At 45.4% G+C, this 21,353-nt stretch overlaps 1 protein-coding gene across 1 annotated transcript; it reads right to left on the bottom strand.

Annotated features, from left to right (window-relative positions):
- Nucleotides 1-2,476: 2,476 nt before the first annotated feature.
- LOC135810587 (G surface protein, allelic form 156-like) lies at nucleotides 2,477-20,260 on the bottom strand. Its single transcript, XM_065324080.1, has 5 exons — nucleotides 20,086-20,260; nucleotides 13,596-13,907; nucleotides 7,224-7,526; nucleotides 5,657-5,962; nucleotides 2,477-2,781 (listed from the first exon to the last, which is right to left on the bottom strand). The coding sequence occupies exons 1-5, from the start codon at nucleotides 20,258-20,260 to the stop codon at nucleotides 2,477-2,479; spliced, it is 1,401 nt and encodes a 466-aa protein (XP_065180152.1).
- Nucleotides 20,261-21,353: the final 1,093 nt, after the last annotated feature.

Here is a 21,353-nt window from a genome sequence, read left to right on the forward strand (position 1 = left end):
AACAACAACAACAACAATGGTAACAATTTACCATCAAGATCAAAGGAGGAGTCAACGAACAGAGGTTAGACAACATGAAGCGAGCCTGGGATCCATCGGTGTTGATGAGGAGAATGACATGGAGGATGACACTGAGGACGAGTTGGGAGATGAGACGGAGGACGAGGTTGCGGTTGTTGGAGACGAGGAATCAGATGGTGATTGTGATCGTAAGAAGTCTGCCGTTTTTTCTTCACTTGTTGTCTCACCCTAAGTGTCTGCAGGTGTATGATGATTTTAGTTTTTCTGTTCTTTGTCGTGCACGGTATGCTAGTCAGTTGAAAGTACTTGAGGCTGTTTGTATTCGTTTGCATAAGCCTGACCTTTGTAAGCAGAAGAAACATGTGGTTGCGTTAAAATTGTTTTCGTAGGTGCACGGCATGATTGTTTGTCTCACTTCACAGTTTTAGCGTTATAATTAGTTTCTCACCCGCCGTTGCACTTAGCTCTCACTTCACTTCTATTGTCTCACCGTTTCCCTCATTCTATTTTGGCACTGTATTTTGTTCTCGTAACACATCTTCGAATGTACATGTATATTTAATCATTGTTCAGCATGGTTACTCTTCAGTCACGACTTTCCACTGATGAATGTGACAAGAAAATTAATTCTGGTAAACTTTTATGACTTCGTTGTAGTGTGGCGATGACTGCAGAATTTGTTCGCTTTATTGCTATTATAAAATTATTATTATTATTATTAAATTTTGAATACGACTTGAGCTGGAGCGGGTGGCAGTGGGCAGTCTCCGTGGCTAACCTAGTGGATCGACCACCCACTGGGCGGGGGTCCTTCACGATTGTAGAAAGAGTTGCTGCGAATGCATACCGGCTGGACCTGCCTGGCTCTTCCCGGTGTCACCCAGTGTTTAATGTCACCGCACTCAAACCGTACAAGGAAAATGTTATCCCCGGCCGACGGCAGCCAGCTCCGCCATCGTTCAGTGACCTCGACGGTAGCACACGCTTCATGGTTGAAGCAGTTCTGGATCACCGTCGTCTGCGTAGTCAAATTCAATACCTTGTACATTGGAAGGGCTATCCCCTGGACGTAGCCACGTGGGAACCCAGAGACCATCTGCTAGATGAATCGGGAAAGCCCATTGTGCAGCTTGCTGGGTATGTGCGCCAACATCCGCATTAGTCTTAGGAGCATATCGATTGAACTACTCTGTTGTGTTGGGTGTCAGAACTCTGTTGCAAGCTTTTACTCTAGTGTTGTTTCAATGAATTAATTGGGTTGGCTCTCTCCACTGCATTACATTGTAGAGGCCTTGATAATAATCAAATCCACAATCAATTATTGATTGTGGATTTGATACAGTCTGAGCCATTAATACTTGTTCCTCTTATTATTACTTTCTTTAAAATTCACGTTGTGCCTTCTAATGGGGAAGGGATGATGTCACAGTTCTCACCCATTTACCTTCCTTCACACCTTTTACCTTCTCACCTTCATCTTCCTTCTCACAATATTCACACCTATCTGATATATAAGCCCAGAGCAGGATCCTGCTCAGCCTCTTTCTTCAAATATCAACTTCGACCTGTTACAATATCCCAGGGATACTTGAGGCTTACAGCAGTACAGGGTGGCCAATGGTATATTTCATGTTGGTTAGCTTCACTCACTGCAAAGCCTGGCACTATTACTGACTTAACTGGGCCATTTAAAAAGCTAATTCCGAGACCACAACGTTTTAAATGGCGATAATGATGACGAACTGTGCTGTTAAAGGGGACCCAGCACCCAGTTTCGGTGGAAGTGCGCCAGTTCGATTGGGAATAAAGGAGGAAGGGAGCGCCTCAGCTTCCTCGGACCGAAACCATTCGACTCAGCACCCCGATGACTACAACTGGTGAAATTTTGATTTTAGGCTTCACTTCCTCTTTAATGATATTCTGTATTCAGTGACCGTACATTGTGCGACAGTGCAAATTGTGACGAACGTGAATAGGTACTAGGAAAAGGTGAACAAAATAGTGCTCACTAGGCCTTGGCGGATAATGCCGGCAGAAAAATTGGCAGAATTCGGTACTTTTTCTGGTAAGCTTCATGCATGTTTGGTATGTGGATAAAGAAATGGAGCAGAATCCGAGGAATTGCCCGCCATAAGGTTTGTATGGTTCTGCCGGTTTTACTGCTTTTCGAGCAGAATCTGCCACCTTTTCGAGCATTATCCGCCAAGGCCTAGTGCTCACAGCTGGTTTCATGTCTCAATTATCAGTGACCGAGATCAATGTAAAAACCTGTGATTACTAATTATCCGAGAACTTCGTACAGTGTGCAAGCTGGCCGCAAGACAACACCAAGACGGGAGAGATGGTAATAATTCAAATTACATTACATAATGTAGATGCCTGAAACTTAGGAAGGGAACACAACGAATGGTGTCTGAGCTATTCCCAAACAGTATTCCACACCTGAACTCTTCATTTAATAAGGTCTATTTAGTGAAATGAAGATGTGAGCAATGAGTAGGAATATGGTGATTGGGCTGACAATTTGCAGGTTGGAAGCCTTGGAGCTCTCCATAGCCATGATAGCCATAGGCATACATGGGATGGGTGGAGTGCCTGAGTTGCAGTTATCACCAGTACAGCATTTCCAGCAGTAGCCGACAGTCGCACTGGATGTCTCCTGCATCTGGCAAGTGGAGTTCTGGGTTCCGCAGTTGATCTGGGCTGTGTCAGTTGAGGTATAGCACTTCTTGATCCAGGTCCTCTCACCAGTACCGGTACCTGCAGAGGACGGGAGGCAGCAGAAAAGTCACAGAACAGAGATGTAGCATCCATCCATGATCCAGTCCGGCCGGTCAGGCAATGGCTGGACCTTATCATAGTTTAATAAAAAAAACGTGACCCACCCAATTCGTTAGTCAAAAATGTTCGTTTTTGTTCAAGTACCGGTATCCCATTTACCGGACTACATGAAATCCCAGTGCTGCGGCCCTGAAAAAGATGTTATACTAATAATAAAGAGGCGGCGAGGCGACAATAACTTTAGAACTGCGATCAAGGTAACGGACTGAATGCAATAAAGCCTTTGTGAAAAGTCGGTTCAGCTCGTTCTCTTGATCGGAGTTCTAAAATTATAATAATTTATAAGAAGAAAAGAGGACCAAGGAACTACAAGTTACGCTAGAATGTCCACTAACACCACCAGTTAATTTACAAGCAGCTCATGCGATAACATAATGATTGCACGACACTGGCGTTCTACACCTAACTGGCAATGAGCTCCCAGCACGTCTGGGATGCGCACTCCAACAGCCTTCCAGCTTGGAAAGTTCTAAACAACATAGCTTATTTGTCCATCTAAATTGTCTTGGTCGAAGGTCTGTACTGTGATACTGAGGCGTTCGGTTGTTCACATTTCATGTTCGCTGAGCTTCCCGGCTCCAATCGATCTCGAATCTTTAGAGCCACACAAGAAATTAGTTGTGTGGTATGCTGCTATGCGTCCTTGAATTATGGTTTGACTGTTTTGTCTGATAGTCTTGCCAGTATCGTCCACGACACACATGTACGTCTGCCAACGTCCTTCACAGCTGAGACTTTCAGCTCGCGCTTGTCTTGACTGCGCTCACCTTCCCCTCCCATGTGATGAGACTGCGCGTGGGGATGACAGGTGACATGGCTCTTACGTGTCCCCTTCCTTCCGGGTCCTGCTGTAAAATCCTCCACCCGTTTCCAAGGTGCCATTCTCTGGAATAAGCTGCCGGCTGAAGTTAGATGTATATCTAACAAAAGGATGAATTCAAGAGCACCATCTGACACTGTATTGAGTCGCTTGTCCCTACCTCTTTGTGTCTTAGCCTCTAGAACCGCTAGTTCTTCAGTTTCCTCTTTTCTGCACGATTGCCTTGTTTGTAAGTTCTCACTTCTTTTCTGCATCATTGCCTTATGCTCTATTTATGTGCACCATTTCCTTCAGGAACACTGTATTTTGTTCTCGCACCCTTTCTGGACATTTGCCTCCAGAAACGCTTTAAGCCTAGTTCACATTCGACGCAACGCCGACGGGACGGGACGGTACGGGACGTAAGGGCTTGTGGGGAGGGCTAGGGTGAGCTGTAAAATCCTGTACGATTCATACGACCCGACATGCAGCAGTTGTTGCGACGTTCAACGTCGAACGGCGCGAGTCATAAGGCACGGTCCGCGACGGGATGACTTTCGGACCTAATTTCTCGTTTTTCGGGACTTCTTTTCAATTATTTCTCCTTGAAAGAAGCGGAATCAAGTTCACAATACCAGTTTTTCATGAAGACCAAAAAGAAGCCCTGAAAGTTGTGGCATTCAAATAATAGCCCCAGGAAATGATAGAATAGTTCGTCTGTCACGCCTCTGAACTATCCCTAAATACAACAAATGACATAAGATCTTATGTTGCTAAAATTCAACTCAAGCCGTGCTAGCCATTCTGTGAGTTGTTGTTGTTGTTGTTGTTGTTGTTGTTGTTGTTGTTGTTGTTGTTGTTGTTGTTGTTGTTGTTGTTGTTGTTGTTGTTGTTGTTGTTGTTGTTGTTGTTGTTGTTGTTGTTGTTGTTGTTGTTGTTGTTGTTGTTGTTGTTGTTGTTGTTGTTGTTGTTGTTGTTGTTGTTGTTGTTGTTGTTGTTGTTGTTGTTGTTGTTGTTGTTGTTGTTGTTGTTGTTGTTGTTGTTGTTGTTGTTGTTGTTGTTGTTGTTGTTGTTGTTGTTGTTGTTGTTGTTGTTGTTGTTGTTGTTTATTTTACTTCGCAGATTCTAACGGGCAAGTTGCCCAACAACAAGAAAGCGAAAGCAAAGAAAATAATAATACTAATAAAAGAAATAACCGGGGGCAGCAGAAAATGAATTAGGAACTCAGCGGGTGAGCCAACGAACAAATTTCTATGTTACAAATAATCGCTTTTAAAAGTAAAAAGAAAAGAGCGGGTGGTACAGCAGACTTTCTATTCTGAATTCCCTGAACGAAGCAGAGACGTTATCATGGGAAGCGCAGTGTTGGAAATGCTAACAATTTCCAAGTACGAATCGGGAGTAGTCGGCGCACGACGCCGTCTCCTGTTCACACTCGATTGCAGCCGTTTTGTACGCTTGCGTCCCGGTCTACGCTCGTCTACGGTCCAGCATCGCAGGGAGCAGCCTTGTGGGTCTCTGCGCTCTAAAAGTAGCGCTACTTTTTACACTCGTACCAACAGACTGGACGTAGTGCTAGTTTCAAACATCGATTGTGCTAGACAAGGTAAACATTTGGAAACTTTATGCTAGGGCAGTGCCGGTCTTCCCCACATGGGTCATTATGCTAGTTATTATGCTAGCATTATCCGCCCGTGCCTACCGCCAGCCTGATCACTTTAGTACGGTGTTTCCACTGATGATCGGCCCCTGGAAATCGATTCTGGACACAAACACATTTACACATCTACCAAGTATTAGTTGTCATATTGCGTGGTGATGTCTGTGGCATAACGCCGCCATTCATACTCTTCATAGCTCTTATAAACAATTTTTGGCAATTTTTTCCAGAGCAGAATTTGCAGACCCTATAGGTACACACAGGGCTAGGGTGGTACGCTTCACACTCTGTGACGTTGTGCACTCATGCTAACAATATTCACCCAAACGGCTTACCATCAACCCCGACATAATTGGACCCTGACAGGCAGTAGGAATCGCACAACTCTGTTCTCTCTTTGCAGTTGTAGGTGCTGCCAGTACATGTGCCCGTGGTCACTTGGCATGTCTTCCGAGATTGTAGATAGGATACGGCACTGGGCGGAGTGGCGTCCTTGCAGTCACTTCCAGTGCAGCATTTCCTGCAGTATGTGTGTCTGGACGCGCTATCCGTCTTGCACGCGGAGTTCTGGGTTCCGCAATCAATCTGGAAGGTGTCAGCGGAAGAATAGCACTTCTTGGTCCAGGTGGTTACACCAGCTCCTGCAGAGGTAAAGGAAAACAGCGGGAGGGACTCATTATTGAAGTTTTTGAGGAATAAACCCAGGTGACGTGGTAATACACACTGGCTATAGTCCTTAATCTCTTCCAGGGCACACCGCGCAAACAAACTGTTTCAATTCTCATTGTCGCATCTCTTCTTCTCTCTTTCTGCATACAATCGCTAAGCTATGGAGCTGCCTTCCACCAAGGCTGACATCCCTAGATTCCCTTTCTACATTCAGCAGCAATTTTGCTGACACGAGAAAAATAATTTATTATATAATTGAGCATGGTGGTATATCACTGGGCTTTTAATTGTTTACTTCGAATAAACTACTTCAGGAGTAGTCCTGTTTTATTGCTCAGTATGATTATAGTTCGAATTCAGATGGAGAGCCAAGGAATTTTAGAATTGAAGATATGGAAACCAGTAGGGCACAAGTCATGCGGTAGAGTCCACGAACTAAACCAGATGTTCAACATCCAGACGTGCTCCAGCAACAGGCTCACGAGGTGTAGGCTCCTTCGGATTATGCTCGCGAAATCATATTCTTCCATAATAGCTCGCATTATGCTCTCAAAGTCTGCATATTTTGCTTTGAGATCCGGGGATAAAATTCACTTTGCGGTGATGCTTTATGGAGCTTCTGAGTTTGTAAAATTGTGTTCTTCGTACTTTCAAGTGGCCGCAACTTACTATAGAAGCGCGAACACGATACATATGAACGATAAAAATGAAGATCAGGCTCGGATCAGCTGTAACCGTACGAAGGCACCAAAACGGAAAGGAGTCTATGAAGAAATACAGGATCGAAAACGGAAAACGGGACGCCGTGCGTGCCTGCGTGGTCGTGTAATTGTAAACGCAGCCTACGCTGGCTGCGTCACTAGCATTTGTCTGTTTTACCCTAGTTTCTTGTGTTCATCACATGACATATGGATACATTTTTGGATACATCATAGAGTAAAAGAGAAGCAGAATAATGGTCTTTTGAGAGCAAATAAATTGAAATAATATCAGATTGACTAAGATGAAAATAATGTTTGCCAGTATCCCGAGCAGAATTCGCCAACCCCTTCAGGTCCAATATTTAAACTCAAATGTTGAGCGATAATTATCTAGTTACGGTGGAGGACAGTTACTCTCAACTCTCAACCATATATTCCTTTTCTTAGCCGACAGATACACACAGGGCTTTAAAAGCTCTATACTCTGTGATGTTATGCACTCATGCTAACAATAATAACCCAAGCGGCATACCATTAACGATGTCATAATCGGACCCTGACAGGCAGTAGGAATCACACCACTCTGTGCTCTCTAGGCAGTTGTAGGTGGTGCCAGTACATGTGCCCGTGGTCACTTGGCATGTCTTCAGAGATTGTACATAGGATAAGGCACTTGGAGGAGTGTCGTCGTTGCAGTCAGTTCCATTGCAGCATCTCCTGCAGTATGCGTGTCCGAACCCATCCGTCTTGCACGTGGATTTCTGGGTTCCGCAATCGATCTGGGATGTGTCATTGGAGGTATAGCACTTCTTGGTCCAGGTGGTTACACCAGATCCTGCGGAGGTAAAGGAAAGCAGCGGGAGGGACTTATTATTGAGGTTTTTAAAGAATAAGCCCAGGTGACGTGGTCACACATACTGACTATAGCTTCCAGGGCACACAGACCAACAAACTGTTTCAATTCTCATGGTCGCATCTCTTCTTCTCTCTTTCTGCATACAATCACTAAGCTGTGGAGCTGTCTTCCACCAAGGCTGATATAATAATATTCCCTTTCTAAATTCAGAAGCAATTTCGCTTGCACGAGAAAAATTATATAATTGAGAGTGGTGGTATATCACTGGGCTTTTATTTGTTTGCTTCTAATAACCTACTTCAGAAGTAGTCCTGTTTTATTGCTCAGTATGATTATAGTTGTGGGGATTTCCCTATTCAAAATTTGAATAATAATAATAATTTGAAACTCGGGTATTGAGCCAATAATAAAAGTAGAAAGGAAAAGGACATATGGAAACGAGTTAAGAGTGGTGGAGAGTTACTCTTAACTCGTTTCCATATGTCCTTTTCCTTTCTACTTTTAATAATAATAATAATAATAATTTTAGAATTGCGATCAACAGAACGAGCTGAACCGACATTTCACAAAGGCTTTTATTGTTTTCAAAAAACGAGTGGATACGAAGGCAGTGAAAAACATGGAAGAAAGAAAAAATGTGATATGGAAAAAATGATGAACAAAAAATTGTACTTCGAACTAGTTTTCGCATAACACTCCTCAGGAAGCTACGTTGTACTAATGAAAAACAATCCAGAAAGATACTAATAAAGAGAAATGGAGTGAGAAGAAACAGCACCTATGAAAATGATAATCCTAGCTCATGCTTTCCCGTTTTTCCCGGACCACGCACATTCTATTAACATTGTAACTATCAACTGTCGCTCTGTAACAAACAAACTTCCGGAATTGTACGCAATATGTCAGGCCAACAAGCCCACCATAATATGTTTAACAGAAACCTGGCTAAGCCCGTCACTTTCATTCAGTGTTCCAGGCTACACATGCTTCCGTAAAGACAGATCTACACATAAGAACCTGAGATCAAACCTACGTGGATATGGTGGCGTGGCCATTCTCATACGTGATGGGACATTTCCACATTGCACCCGTCGTCATGACCTTGATTCTCCCCAAAGCGAGGCCTTATGGCTTGAGCTTGGTGCACCGGCAGGTCTCCGGGCCAATCCGCTACTCATTTGCTGTCATTACCGCCCCCCTTCACAATCCCTTCTTGATATCACCTCCTTTTGCGACATACTTACCGACACGCTGTGTTCCTTGGACCTCTCTTTATTTGATGTTTTTCTTACCGGTGACTACAATGCCCACAATTCTGACTGGTGGAGTGGTGACACCACTTCGCGTGCTTGTACGGAGCTATCACACGTGTTCTCTAGCTTTGGCCTCCAGCAGCTTGTCAATTTCCCCACCCGTGTCGCTCCGAATGGAAGACTGTCCTGTCTGGACTTGCTTGCTACGAACCGCCCCCTCTCTGTACGCTCTGTTGACGATGCTGCCCCGCTTGCTGCATCGGATCATTTGCAAGTCATTACAACGCTAGCCTACAACATTGCCACTGCTGACACCTCTTACAACTGCTCTCAGACTCCTACCCCTCCGCGACATGCCTTCCGCAAGGTTACACCCTCCACTTGGTCAATCATCAACTCTGCACTTTTTGCCTGTGACTGGCATCTTTTATTCACCTCCACTACTGTTGATGAAGCTGTGGAGAAGTTCACCACAGTTCTTGATGACGTGATCTCCTTCTATGTGCCACAATACGGAGCAAGACCCGCTACACCCAAACATGGCAGCCACCACCCTCGTCAGTCCAGCCGTAACCCCAAGATCCCTTGGCTCGACAAAGATCTCCAAGGTGCAATTAAACTCAAATACGACTACTATAGCTTAAGTAAGAAGTACTCCACCTATGCTAATATTTCTTTATACAAAAAACAGCGCAATCTGGTGAAGTCATTGATTGTCACGTTCTAAGTATCGAGCATATTTACGTTCGCTCACTACCACCCTATCTCACCCCTCTTCCAGGCCTAACCTGTATACCTTTGTTCGCACTCAAAGGACAACTAGTACACGTCAAGACATACCACCGTTATTAGCTTCCAATGGTTCGATGGTGACTGACCCCAAGTCTATAGCTAATACTCTCAATACGCAATTCACATCAGCTGGTATTCCAGACGACCATTCCTCTCCAATACCACCTCTGCAACGTTCTGCGACTGTGTCTTCTGATCTGCGCTCTATACATACCACCACATCATCTGTTCGCAGCTACCTAAAAAGACTAAAAAGCAACAAAAGCCCTGGTCCTGATGCCCTACCAAATGAAGTTCTCAAAGTTCTGGCTCCATCTCTGGCGTACCCACTGTGCCTTATATTCAACCTTTCCTACTCCTCCGGCGTATTTCCTGATCGTTGGAAGATCGCTAAGGTCACGCCCATCTACAAGTGTAAAGGCTCCCGATCACAAGCCTCAAACTATCGTCCAATATCTCTTCTCTGCTCCCTTTCAAAAGTATGTGAAAAGGTATTTTACGACCAGTTGTATTGCCACATTTCACCATGCCTTAGCCCTTCCCAATCTGGCTTTCGGCGCAACGACTCAACCTCTGACCAACTAGCTCGTCTAGTACAAGACATTGCCACCCTTCGTGATGCTCGACACCATATTGCTCTCTGTTTCTTTGACTTGGCAAAGGCCTTTGATACTGTCTGGCATCGTGGCCTCCTTGCCTAGCTACATATTGTCTTTGGTGTGTCTGGCCCTGCTCTGTCCTGGCTGGAGTCCTATCTGAGTAGCCGATCACAGTTTGTTTCTGCCCTCTCCATCAACTCTGATCCTCTACCAGTGTCTTCTGGAGTTCCCCAAGGCTCCATAATTGGACCTCTTTTGTTCGTAGCATACGTAAATGATTTACCCTCTATAGACCCAGGTGTCTCGTTATTTGCTGATGATACAACCCTACTGTCAGCATCCTCGTCCTCAGCGGCTCTTGTACCTCGAGTGTCGGCTCAGATATGCAGTGTCGTACGCTGGATGCAAACATGGCGACTTAGACCCAACCTGACTAAAACCGAAATAATGTTCCTTCCCCCAATCTCATCCATGTCACTTTTACACCATCCTGATTTCCCAGAACCCATAAAGGTTGTTTCCAACCATAAACACCTGGGAATAATGCTTGATGATCGTCTCTCTTGGTCTTTCCATATTGATGCTCTTTGCAGCCGTTCAAGCTCTGCCCTAGGTGTTATACGTCCCCATTGTTTCCATCTTCCTTTCAAATGTAAAATTTTGTTTTACAAACTGTACATCCTGCCTCTTTTCATGTACGCTGCTGTTAGCTGGTGTGGCTTGTCCTCGGTTCTCGCTGAGCATCTCGAAATCCACCATAGAAAACTTCTTCGTATCCTGTTTAGTCTACCCCCTCTCTACCCTTCTGCTTCCCTGTATGTCCTTGCAAATGCTTGCCCACTGTCGACCCACCGTCAAAAATTAATTTGCACTTTTGCTCACAAATTTAAACTAGCTCTACATCCTCCTCATCTTAACGTGTATAACTGGTTCCGAATCACAGATGGCTCCCAGACAAGATGCTCTGTTGCCCTCCCCTTGGCTAAAACGTCCTCCCTTGTACGCTCTCCACTCTTTGTTGCTTACTCTGCTTGGCTTGCGCTGCCCGCTACTACGCGCAATGCCAGTACCCTGGACGCATTTAAATCTGCTCACTAGATTCACCATCACCTGTCCCTCCCATGCTTCTCCGTCTTGACCATTACTTTTCTTCTTTTATTCACCATGGTTGGTTAACACCCACATCTCCCGTACTGGCTGATTTTCTTCTCATGCCATGAGGTGTTGTCTATAATAATAATAATAATAATAATAATAAGGTAATAACAGGAAAAACTGCGAAAGCACTTAGCGAACTTGTAAGGACTACTAGTATACTGTGACACAAGATATGACACCATGGCCAACCAGAGCCAAACAGACAGAACACGCTGCTACTAAAACAATTTTAAACGAATAATGCTGTCCTTCTGGACACACGGATTAGGCTTATGAATACGTTGACAAACAGCTTCTAACACACTCAACTGCAACTTATAACCATGACGAGCACGGCACAAAACAGAAAAAGAAGAATCAGAATAAACCTCGCAGCAATCAGGACGAGTGTGTCCAGAAGGACAGCGGGACTGCCCGACAGGTGACACTTGATTGCTGAGGTACCGTTTCCCTGACCCGACGACTTGGCCGTTGTCACCTCCGATATTGCCGCTTGCGAATCTCTCCCATTACGCCCTGCGTCCCTGCAACTCCAACTGCCTCGGTCGAGATCAGTGTGCTGCTCCACGTCCAGTCTGTCCTGCGTCCTGTTGGAACCCTGAATCAACTTAATATCACGAATCCACGATCGTCAATTTATACGAATTTAGGAGTCGGCGACGTCTTCTATCAGATTCCACAGGCGTCTGTTTTTTCTCAAAATGCCGCCGAAGTCACACGGATCGATGGCTTTGCCAAGTCATGGCCTGGAGAATGAGTCCGTGTCCATGTCGTCTTCGTCACACGGTGAAGATAAATTGCATCGCAGGGACGCAGCTCAAAGAAACTATTTGGTCACAAAACAAATCGGGACTCATGCCGCACTTCAACATTTACCACGGTGTCGACTTGTCCTCTGTGACTCCATATACGACATCACGTGTCGATCGTCCTGCCACTTGGAACGGTTTCAGCGGTGATGAGTCGAGCGATGACGACCAAGACTGAGACTCTACTCCCACTAATCGATCCTGTAGATATTGTTGATAATTATGTCGATTGAATGTGTTGAAGTGTTTCTCTTCCAAAAGAACACATTTGTTGAGCACAGCAACTCCTTGAAAACTCATGTCAAAAAGTCACGAAGTTTTTGTTTCCGCAGGAAGTAGCTCTGCACTGCGCGTACTGCACAGTCACATGCACAGTACGCTTCTGCACGCTGCACTGATTCGAATGACACCATACACGCATTTGTCAGGCATACCTGAGTATGCATATCGCCTATAGTAATATATCGCCTATAGTGATATTTTCACGAAAATCAAACACCAACGCTATATAGCCTATAGCCGATCCGTACTGTACGAGCAAGAAATAAGTTGTTTATTGTAAACCAGACGTACATGTACCTGCGCTGCGTGCATATCCCCTGGACAAACAAAATGGGTGCCTTATTATTATTTTTCTGTTTCTGTTTTAATGACAGTCCACTGCACGCCTGAAAAAAGTACTTAGTTTATTAGGCGGGTTACAGAACTATCGACTTATCGTTCGCTGGCTTACTTGTAGTTTGATAACGCTTCGCTCTTCATTGAGATATCTACCATTCTCTCTTTGTTCTCCTTATTTTCTCCCCAACCCTCCTTCCCTGTAACATAATAACATATTCGCTGCCTTGTCATTGAGCATTTGTGCTCGTTTGGATTTGCGAATTCAAATAAAGTATACATACATACATACATACATATGTTGTCATAGTTTTCTATGCTTTCGCACGGAATATTTCTTCGAGTTCACAGCGAGTTTTTCCAGACACCACATACGGTAAGACGGCAAACTCCTGGGCGATCGCCAGGATTGTCAAAGTTTTTTTTTAATGGATTGTAGGTGCTATTTATGCTAATGTATTTGACCATCTCATTGCACTGGTGGTTTCAGGATCAAAGTCGCAGTTCTTGTCGCCGTTTCTGTTGAGTAGTGATAGTTTACAGTAAACGTTGGGCTCTGTTTTGCTTTGTCTTTATGCTGAATGACGGAAATGTACCAGCACTGAAAAAAGTGCCCTCTCTTGAATAGTGCCCTCTCTTGAATAGTACCCTCTCTTGAATAGTGCCCCATCTGCGATGGACATTGAAAAAATAGTGCCCCGGGGGCACTAATCGCGTTCCTTTCCTTTCCCGACAGGTGCACAAAGGGGTTTAAAATCTTCATACTCTTTGATGTTATGCACTGATACTAATACTAGCGTAGTAACCCAAACAGCTTACCATTAACTATGTCATAATTAGACCCTGACAGACAGTAGGAATCACACGGCTCTGTGCTCTCTGCGCAGTTGTAGGTGCTGCCAGTATTTGTGCCCGTGGTCACTTTGCATCTCTTCAGAGGTTGTGCATAGGATGAGGCACTGGGTGGAGTGCCGTTGTTGCAGTCAGTGCCGGTGCAGCATCTCCAGCAGTAGGAGGAGGTCAAACCGAACGCGGTATCCGTCTTGCAGGTGTAGTTCTGGGTTCCGCAGTTGATGCGGGAAACGTCACTGGCGGTGTAGCATTTCTTGTGCCAGTTGGTAACACCAATACCTGCAGAGGGACAGAGGTAAAGAAATATGCCCAAGATATGTGATTTTTCTTTATCCTAAGACCTTCGACCGCTTTAGGAGCTGCAGCTGCGCTTTGATCCTTCTAGTACGGGTGGTGGCGTTCCTACGGATGCGGAAAGCCCGGCTTCCAGCCGAGTCTCACGCGAACCGTGAAATTAATAAGACCTTCAAGGGCGTTAGGTAATGATTCTAATGAATGACCTAGCGCCCTCGGATAGCTAAGAATCAGGCACTCAGGGTTTCTCTCACTATAGGATTGCCTGTTTCCTTCCTGAGCACTCTTTGTTAGCCGTTGGCGGATTTATGCTCAGTGTATTGCTTTTAACAATACACTAAGCATAGTCCGCCACTGGAAAGCATACATATAATTATGCTTTCCAGTATGCCCACATTACCAATAAATTTGCTACATTATGCTGGAACTATGCCAGTGATAATGCTACATCATGCTGGAATTATGCCAATGATAGTGCTATACTATGCTGTGGTACGATTATAATATAATGGTGTGGATGCAAATTGTCTGTGCATGTGAAAAAGGTTTACGTACGTCGTGTGAAACAACTTGTTTTGTAGTCAACTAGTCCATCACAATGTCATGCATGAGGAGTACTGTAGGAGTTTGGCTTTCGGCTTGTACAATTCGTTTTCGCAAAGCTTCCCTTTCTTTACTTATCTTTGATATTTATGACCCACCCAAGTTGGGTGGTGTGCTGCTTTGCTGCTTCGAATTGTAGTTAGACCGCTTTGTCAAATATCGTACTGGTCTCGTCATCGTCCAGTAACAATCGACATTCTTTGTTCCGTTGGGACTGTAGCTTTTGCTCGTGTTCGTTGCGCTTGCCTTCCCCTCTTTGGTCTTTCCATAACCTTGAACCTTCCAAGTTGGAAGGCTGTCGGTTAGCGCTACGGAGATGTGTTGAAGTTAGGTGTCAGGACGTCGAATGTCTCAGTACTCTGTCAGTTTTGTGCCTAGTTATTGCACTTTCTGACTGTATATAGTATCATGTTACAGTGATGGAGAGTTACTCTTAACTCGTATCCATATGTCCTTTTCTCTTTTACAATTATTATTCAACGCAATAAATAGAGTAAGCTGCGCACTCAGTACAAACACCATTAGCAAAACTTGTTTTCATGTAAATAATTAAACTTGTTCCTAAACGTTTTCGTCGCCATCTCATCAGAGGATTACTGGCAAATCAAAACTAGCTCTAAACTCAATATATATACGCACAATGCAAGTAGTAATTTAGACCCTAACTAGCGCGAGAAAATGAGAGCTGAAAAAACATTACATCAATCAACGATATCAGGTGACAACAGATGCGATAAATTCACTACTAGAAAGTAACCATGCACCACAAACGAGAACTACTGATCTAAATTCACAAACAATTTCAACGTAAACAAATTCTTTTTCTGCCTACACAAAATCGGCTTGGTAGTAAAAATGTAGATAGACTCCAATACACGCAGATACCTTTGACTACGCTCTGATGAGATGGCGACGAAAACGTTTAGGAACAAGTTTAATTATTTACATGAAAACAAGTTTTGCTAATGGTGTTTGTACTGAGTGCGCAGCTTACTCTATTTATTGCGTTGATTACATTTTTATCTCCACGTAAGCTTTTTAATTATTATTATTATTATTATTATTATTTGAAACTCGGGTATTGAGCCAATAATAAAAGTAGAAAGGAAAAGGACATATGGAAACGAGTTTTAAAGAGTAACTCTCCACCACTGTAACTAGATACTATATACAGTAAGAAAGTGCAACAACTAGGCACAAAACTGACAGAGTACTGAAACATTCGACGTCCTGACACCTAGCTTCAACACATTTCCGTAGCGCTAACCGACAGCCTTCCAACTTGGAAGGTTCAAGGTTATGGAAAGACCAAAGAGGGGAAGGCAAGCGCAACGAAAACGAGCACAAGCTACAGTCCCAACGGAACAAAGAATGTCGATTGTCACTGGACGATGACGAGACCAGTAGGCGATTTGACAAAGCGGTCTAACATACAATTCGAAGCAGCAAAGCAGCACACCACCCAACTTGGGTGGGTCAAAAATATCAAAGATAAGTTAAGAAGGGGGAAGCTTTGCGAGAACGAATTGTACAAGCCGAAATCTAAACTCCTACAGTACTCCTCATGCATGACATTGTGATGGACTAGTTGACTACAAAACAAGTTGTTTCACACGACGTACGTTTCGCCGTATGGTTCGTGACGGCTCATCAGGTGTGCAATTTGAAACTCGAGTATTGAGCCAATAATAAAAGTAGAAAGGAAAAGGACATAATATTATGGAAACGATGTCACAATCACAATGACATCACAATGACATCACAATGTCATACATGAGGAGGCTAGGCCTAGGCCATTACTATCAAGTATCATGATTATGGCATAGGCGTAGGCGCTACATGTAGCGAGTCGAGAGTGACTGACTGTGCCCTGACAGTCTGTGTAGAATCTACTGAGTACTCAGTACTCACAGCTCGGAGTGAGAATAACAAGGATGCAGTTTACAGGGTTATGGGCCGTTACACGCCCGATTGGTTGAGAGACTAACCTCCTCTCCCCTGACTCACTTGTGAGGCCTGCATTCGCCACTAAGGTTGTTGTTGTTGTTGTTGTGTTTATTTTAATTCGCAAACCAAACGGGCAGATCTGCCCAATGAAAAGGTGGCGAATGCAGATAGAAAGCAGTAATAAATGAAATTGGGGACTGATGTAATTAGGATAGAGGTGGAGAAAAACTAAGCCAGCTGATCATCAAACAGGACGTTTGGTACTCTAGGTACTAAGGCCAGTAAGTGTGTGCGGGATCATGCTGGCGCGGAACTGGCGGAGCGTGGAGATGGCACGTACATCGCTGGGTAATGTGTTCCACAGCTGGGCGCCCCGGAACGCGAGGCAACCCTTGCCGAACCTGGTGGAAACTGGCGGTTGGCGCAGACCCATGGTGGAGTGCAACCTAGTTGGGCCAGCTGACGAAGGAACTAGGAGGGCTTGCAGTTCAGAACTTGCGTGCTCATTCCGATACCTCCAGACCAGAACGATGAACTTCTGCCTGAATATCTCGGATACTCTGTAGGTGTCCAATTGCAGCAGGAGGGTACGCGCGGAGGTGTGATGCGAGAGTCCGAAAACCGCCCTTGCCGCCCGATTCTGCATGACTTGTAGCCGATCCAATTGGTTGGCAGTAAGAAGCGGGGAAAACGCATTGGATCCGTACATCAGGTCAGACATGATGATCGCTTTAAAGTAGAGAACTCGGCTCTGATGAGTCAAGCAGCGACGCAACCTCCATAGTGCTCCGATTCTCTGGGCCAGTCGAGCGGTGCAGCGATCAACATGGGGCGTCCATGACAGATCCGAGTCGAGGAGCACTCCAAGATACCTGGCCACAGTAACGACAGGAGTCGGCGTTTCATGACAGTTTACATTGATCGTATGCTGGGGCTGCTGAGGCTGTCTGTTGGGGTTAACAGGCATAGTGGTGGCCTGCGGATGCGAAGGCTAGTTTGTGTGTTTCTGAACATTCAAGCGATGCCGACGCGGATCCCGGGAATATTATATTATTTATATACTTCTCCAGACGTTTCGTTGTTCTGAACAACATCGTCATTGGATAAAGCACTACAGAACTACTTAGTGGCATAGTGGTGGCCTGCGGATGCGAAGGCTAGTTTGTGTGTTTCTGAACATTCAAGCGATGCCGACGCGGATCCCGCGAATATTATATTATTACCAGACGTTTCGTTGTTCTGAACAACATCGTCATTGGATAAAGTACTACAGAACTACTTTCTTTATCCACTGACGATGTTGTTCAGAACAACGAAACGTCTGGAGAAGTATCGTAAATATTTCTATCGTTATTAAATTTTATCAAATATACCACTCTTTGGTCTAGAAAGAATACTTTTTTGATAATGTTAGGTATCACAAGATGGTGATGAAGGACGAAGGACCACGGCACAGGACGGCCACAGCTCATTTCGGATAACTTGTAAACTTTTGGTCCTCTTTTTGAATTTCAATCCTTGGCTCTCCATCCGAGTCTGCACACCTGATGATCCGTCAGCATCTTTACGGCGAAACGTACGTCGTGTGACACTACTTGATATTGCCGTTTGTTAGTCCATCACAAGTTCCATTCCACATGTACATGTAGTATAGTACAAAGAGACAGTGCCGTCCGGTCTGTCTTGCTTCGTGATTGCGTAACTTCCCCTGTTTTGCTCATCTCTGATAACATGAGCCTCCCAAGTTGGGTGGTCGTTGTTTCTCACGACTGCCATCCAGAGAACACGAGAAGTCCATCGAACCTTCGATTCGGCAAGCCTGCAAGAAAGCACTACTCCCTGCTCAATACACAGTGTTTCGATAGCGTTTCGAGTTCTAGTTTTTAGTTTTCTGTGGATTTTCCAGCTTCTGCGTGCCTCTGCAGCAAGCCCACTGATGCAGAGTGCCATTTGTTGCCGGTGCAACGGCAACGGCACCTGCGTTCGGTGTGACTGCAAGAGGGAGGGTCGCGTGAAGACCAGGGTACGCAATGAAGCCCGCCGCCGTATTCAGGAGGCTGCTGCGTCTTTCATCACCGCAGCTCCTGAAAGCCTGCAGCGCACTATCCACCTGGCCCGCGAATCTGGAGCATCCAGCTGGCTAACCTGCCGTCCACTGAAGGCTCATGAGTTCTCCCTATCCAAGAGTAAGTTCAGGGATGGCCTAGCTCTGCGGTATGGATGGCAGCCCAGCCGCCTACCATCAGCGTGTGTGTGTGGTGAGCCATAGGGCTTGAAAGTGCTACGTCACTCCATAGCAATGGCATAGCAACAATTTGAAAAATTCGAAAACTGGATCCACCTGGATCCAGTTTTTGTATGGATCCAAGCACATTTCAAGCGGTCTCACTCACAGCAAGGTGATGTTGCAAGTGAAACTGACTGATTTGGCTAGTGGGGGCGGGGTGACAACTGGTGGCGAAGTAAAAGTTGCACCTGCATACGACATGAGTGGGTTGCTATGCACCCACATACTGAGGCAATAGCAAAGTCACACCTTAGTGGATCCAAAATAGAAATCTGATGTCAATTTACTACTCCCAGGCCGTTTTTGACGTCATCACTTTCAAGCCCTATTCGATGTGACCCACGCTCTTTCCTGCAGCACTGGCGGCTACCCGACAATCCGTCACAACGAGCTTCGTGACGTGACAGCGAATCTGCTCAAGAGAGTTGCCACGAATGTGGCAGTCGAGCCTCGACTCCAGCCGCTAACTGGAGAAAGGCTGCAGTACCGAACCGCTATCACTGACGACCAGGCCCGATTGGATGTGGCGGCTAGTGGTGTGTGGGGTGGAAGATTCGAGCGTGTGTTTCTCGATGTACGGGTTTTCAACCCTTTCGCGCAATCGAATCGGACCTCCTCACTCACCAGCACGTACCAGCGCCATGAGAAGGAAAAACGTCGACACTATGGCCAACGCGTCAGGGATATTGAGCATGCCACCTTCCTGCAATTGGTTTTCTCAGCTAGTGGTGGGATGGGGAAATCTGCCACCACCTTTTACAAGCGTGTCGCGTCTCTAGTCTCAGAGAAGACGAAGGAGCCGTAGAGCCAGGTCATGTCGTGGATCCGGTGCCGGCTGTCTTTTGCCCTGCTGAGATCCATGTTTGCGGGGCGCACGGCGGATTCGTCCCCTGCCAGCCATGGACACCTCTGTCGTGAGGGTGGTGGCTGAAGCGGCTATCCGGTCCTGAGGCAGTTGTGTTCGGTGTCCAAGGCCGGTTTTTGACATGACTGTACTAAGTACATCGTAGTTGTACATTTGGAAGTAGAATTGTTATTTTTTACATTAGACTGTATTCACAGCCATTGTATGACATTAGACTGTAGTACTAGACTGTTTTCACAGCCATTTTTGCTCTCTCGACTGTTTTCACAGCCATTTTTGCTCGTTTTTCTTCTGGTGTTGTTGAGGTTGCACTCGTAATAATTATTGTGTTTATTTTGCCCGTACAAGAGGCTTGGTTGCGTTGGAAAAAAATAGCTTAGCTTCCATATTGAAGACTGAAAGGGGTTCGCTTCGCCGATTTTAATTCCTCGGGTCTTTTAGAGCTCTAAGGAATGACTTACCTAGAACCTTGGCATACGTAGATCCGGACAAGCAGTAGGAGTTGCAAGTGACTGTGACCTCACCGCAACTGTACGAGTCACCACCAGTGCACGAGGTGGCAATAGTCTGTTTGCAGCTCTGGGACCGCACTGCCACTGCAAGGCATACGACCAGGAAAGCAACGAGGACCTTCATGATGAACGTGAAGAAGATGAGATGGATTAGACCAGCGACAAACCTAAGCTCTGTGTAGCAGCGAATATCGAAGCAAATGGAGCTCTTTGTAGTACAAGCCTGCGAGATATAGACAATCGTGATCCCCACCTATTCTGGACAAGCGATTCTGAACTGCTTTTGAACCTGTCAGATCTATGTGACATCTTTTCAATCAACTTCCCACCCGCAGCACACGAATAGTCCTTTTACTACATCATGCAACTGGAATTTGTCCGAATCTTGACGCAGGAAGGCAACAACAGGGATATATCTACATGTACATGTACTCAAATCTGTGGACAGCAACTGTTTCGCTCTGTTAGAGCTCCTCAGCACAGCTCAGAGGACCGAAGCGCAGCTCTTCACAATGAAATACGTTTCCGTGAAGCAAAGCATTTTTATAAAGAGCTGCAAACCCCGCCAAGAGTGCTCAAAATGCTCCAAGAGCAGTGAGCATTGCACAAGGCGAGCGGCAAGGGTTCGCGCTAATACATGTATCAGTACATGTCTGTATGACGGAATGTATTTTTACTGAATTCGAATGTACGCATGCACGAGAAATAAGCGCAATTACTTGAACATATAGAAGCGAATGTAAAAAACGAGTTAAATTAGTGGGCAAGGAGTGTATGCTGTATGCCATGTGCAGCAGTTCCACTAGCAAGCCTGGTAGCGAAGTAACATCGTGGAACAAAAACAACATAGAGCAATGGCCCAATGGCGACAATGACTGAGCTCCAGTGTATCTGTCCAGTATCTGTGGAGTGACCAAGCACTGTTTGTGTGTTGAGGGTGGATTCATGTGATAGTCCATCAAAACGTGCTAGGCGGGATCTATCAAAGCCGGGTTAGGATTGTCAAACTTCCGCTACCTTCTCTGTCTAGAGCCCCCAAGGAAGATCCGTCTACCACATGTTAGGCAGTCGTTATGGTTCCGCTAATCTGAGTGCTGCTGTGAGCCGTTACTGCCTTGGGGGTGCGTGACCAGCATGGCTCTAGACAGTTTTCGACCGGATTAGGATGGCCAAATACCTGTGTTCCTGGCCAAAAGGGCAGTCAGCATGCCATAAGC

Source organism: Sycon ciliatum, chromosome 2 (assembly GCF_964019385.1).
Source record: "Sycon ciliatum chromosome 2, ocSycCili1.1, whole genome shotgun sequence".
Lineage (NCBI taxonomy): Eukaryota > Metazoa > Porifera > Calcarea > Leucosolenida > Sycettidae > Sycon > Sycon ciliatum.

Coding starts and splice junctions, on each gene's coding strand:
- LOC135810587 (XM_065324080.1), bottom strand. CDS start 20,260: ATGAAGGTCCTCGTTGCTTTCCTGGTCGTATGCCTTGCAGTGGCAGTG. Junction 7,527..13,595: donor TAATTATGACATAGTTAATG/GTAAGCTGTTTG, acceptor TTACCTCCGCAG/GATCTGGTGTAACCACCTGG. Junction 2,782..5,656: donor CAATTATGTCGGGGTTGATG/GTAAGCCGTTTG, acceptor CGTCCTCTGCAG/GTACCGGTACTGGTGAGAGG.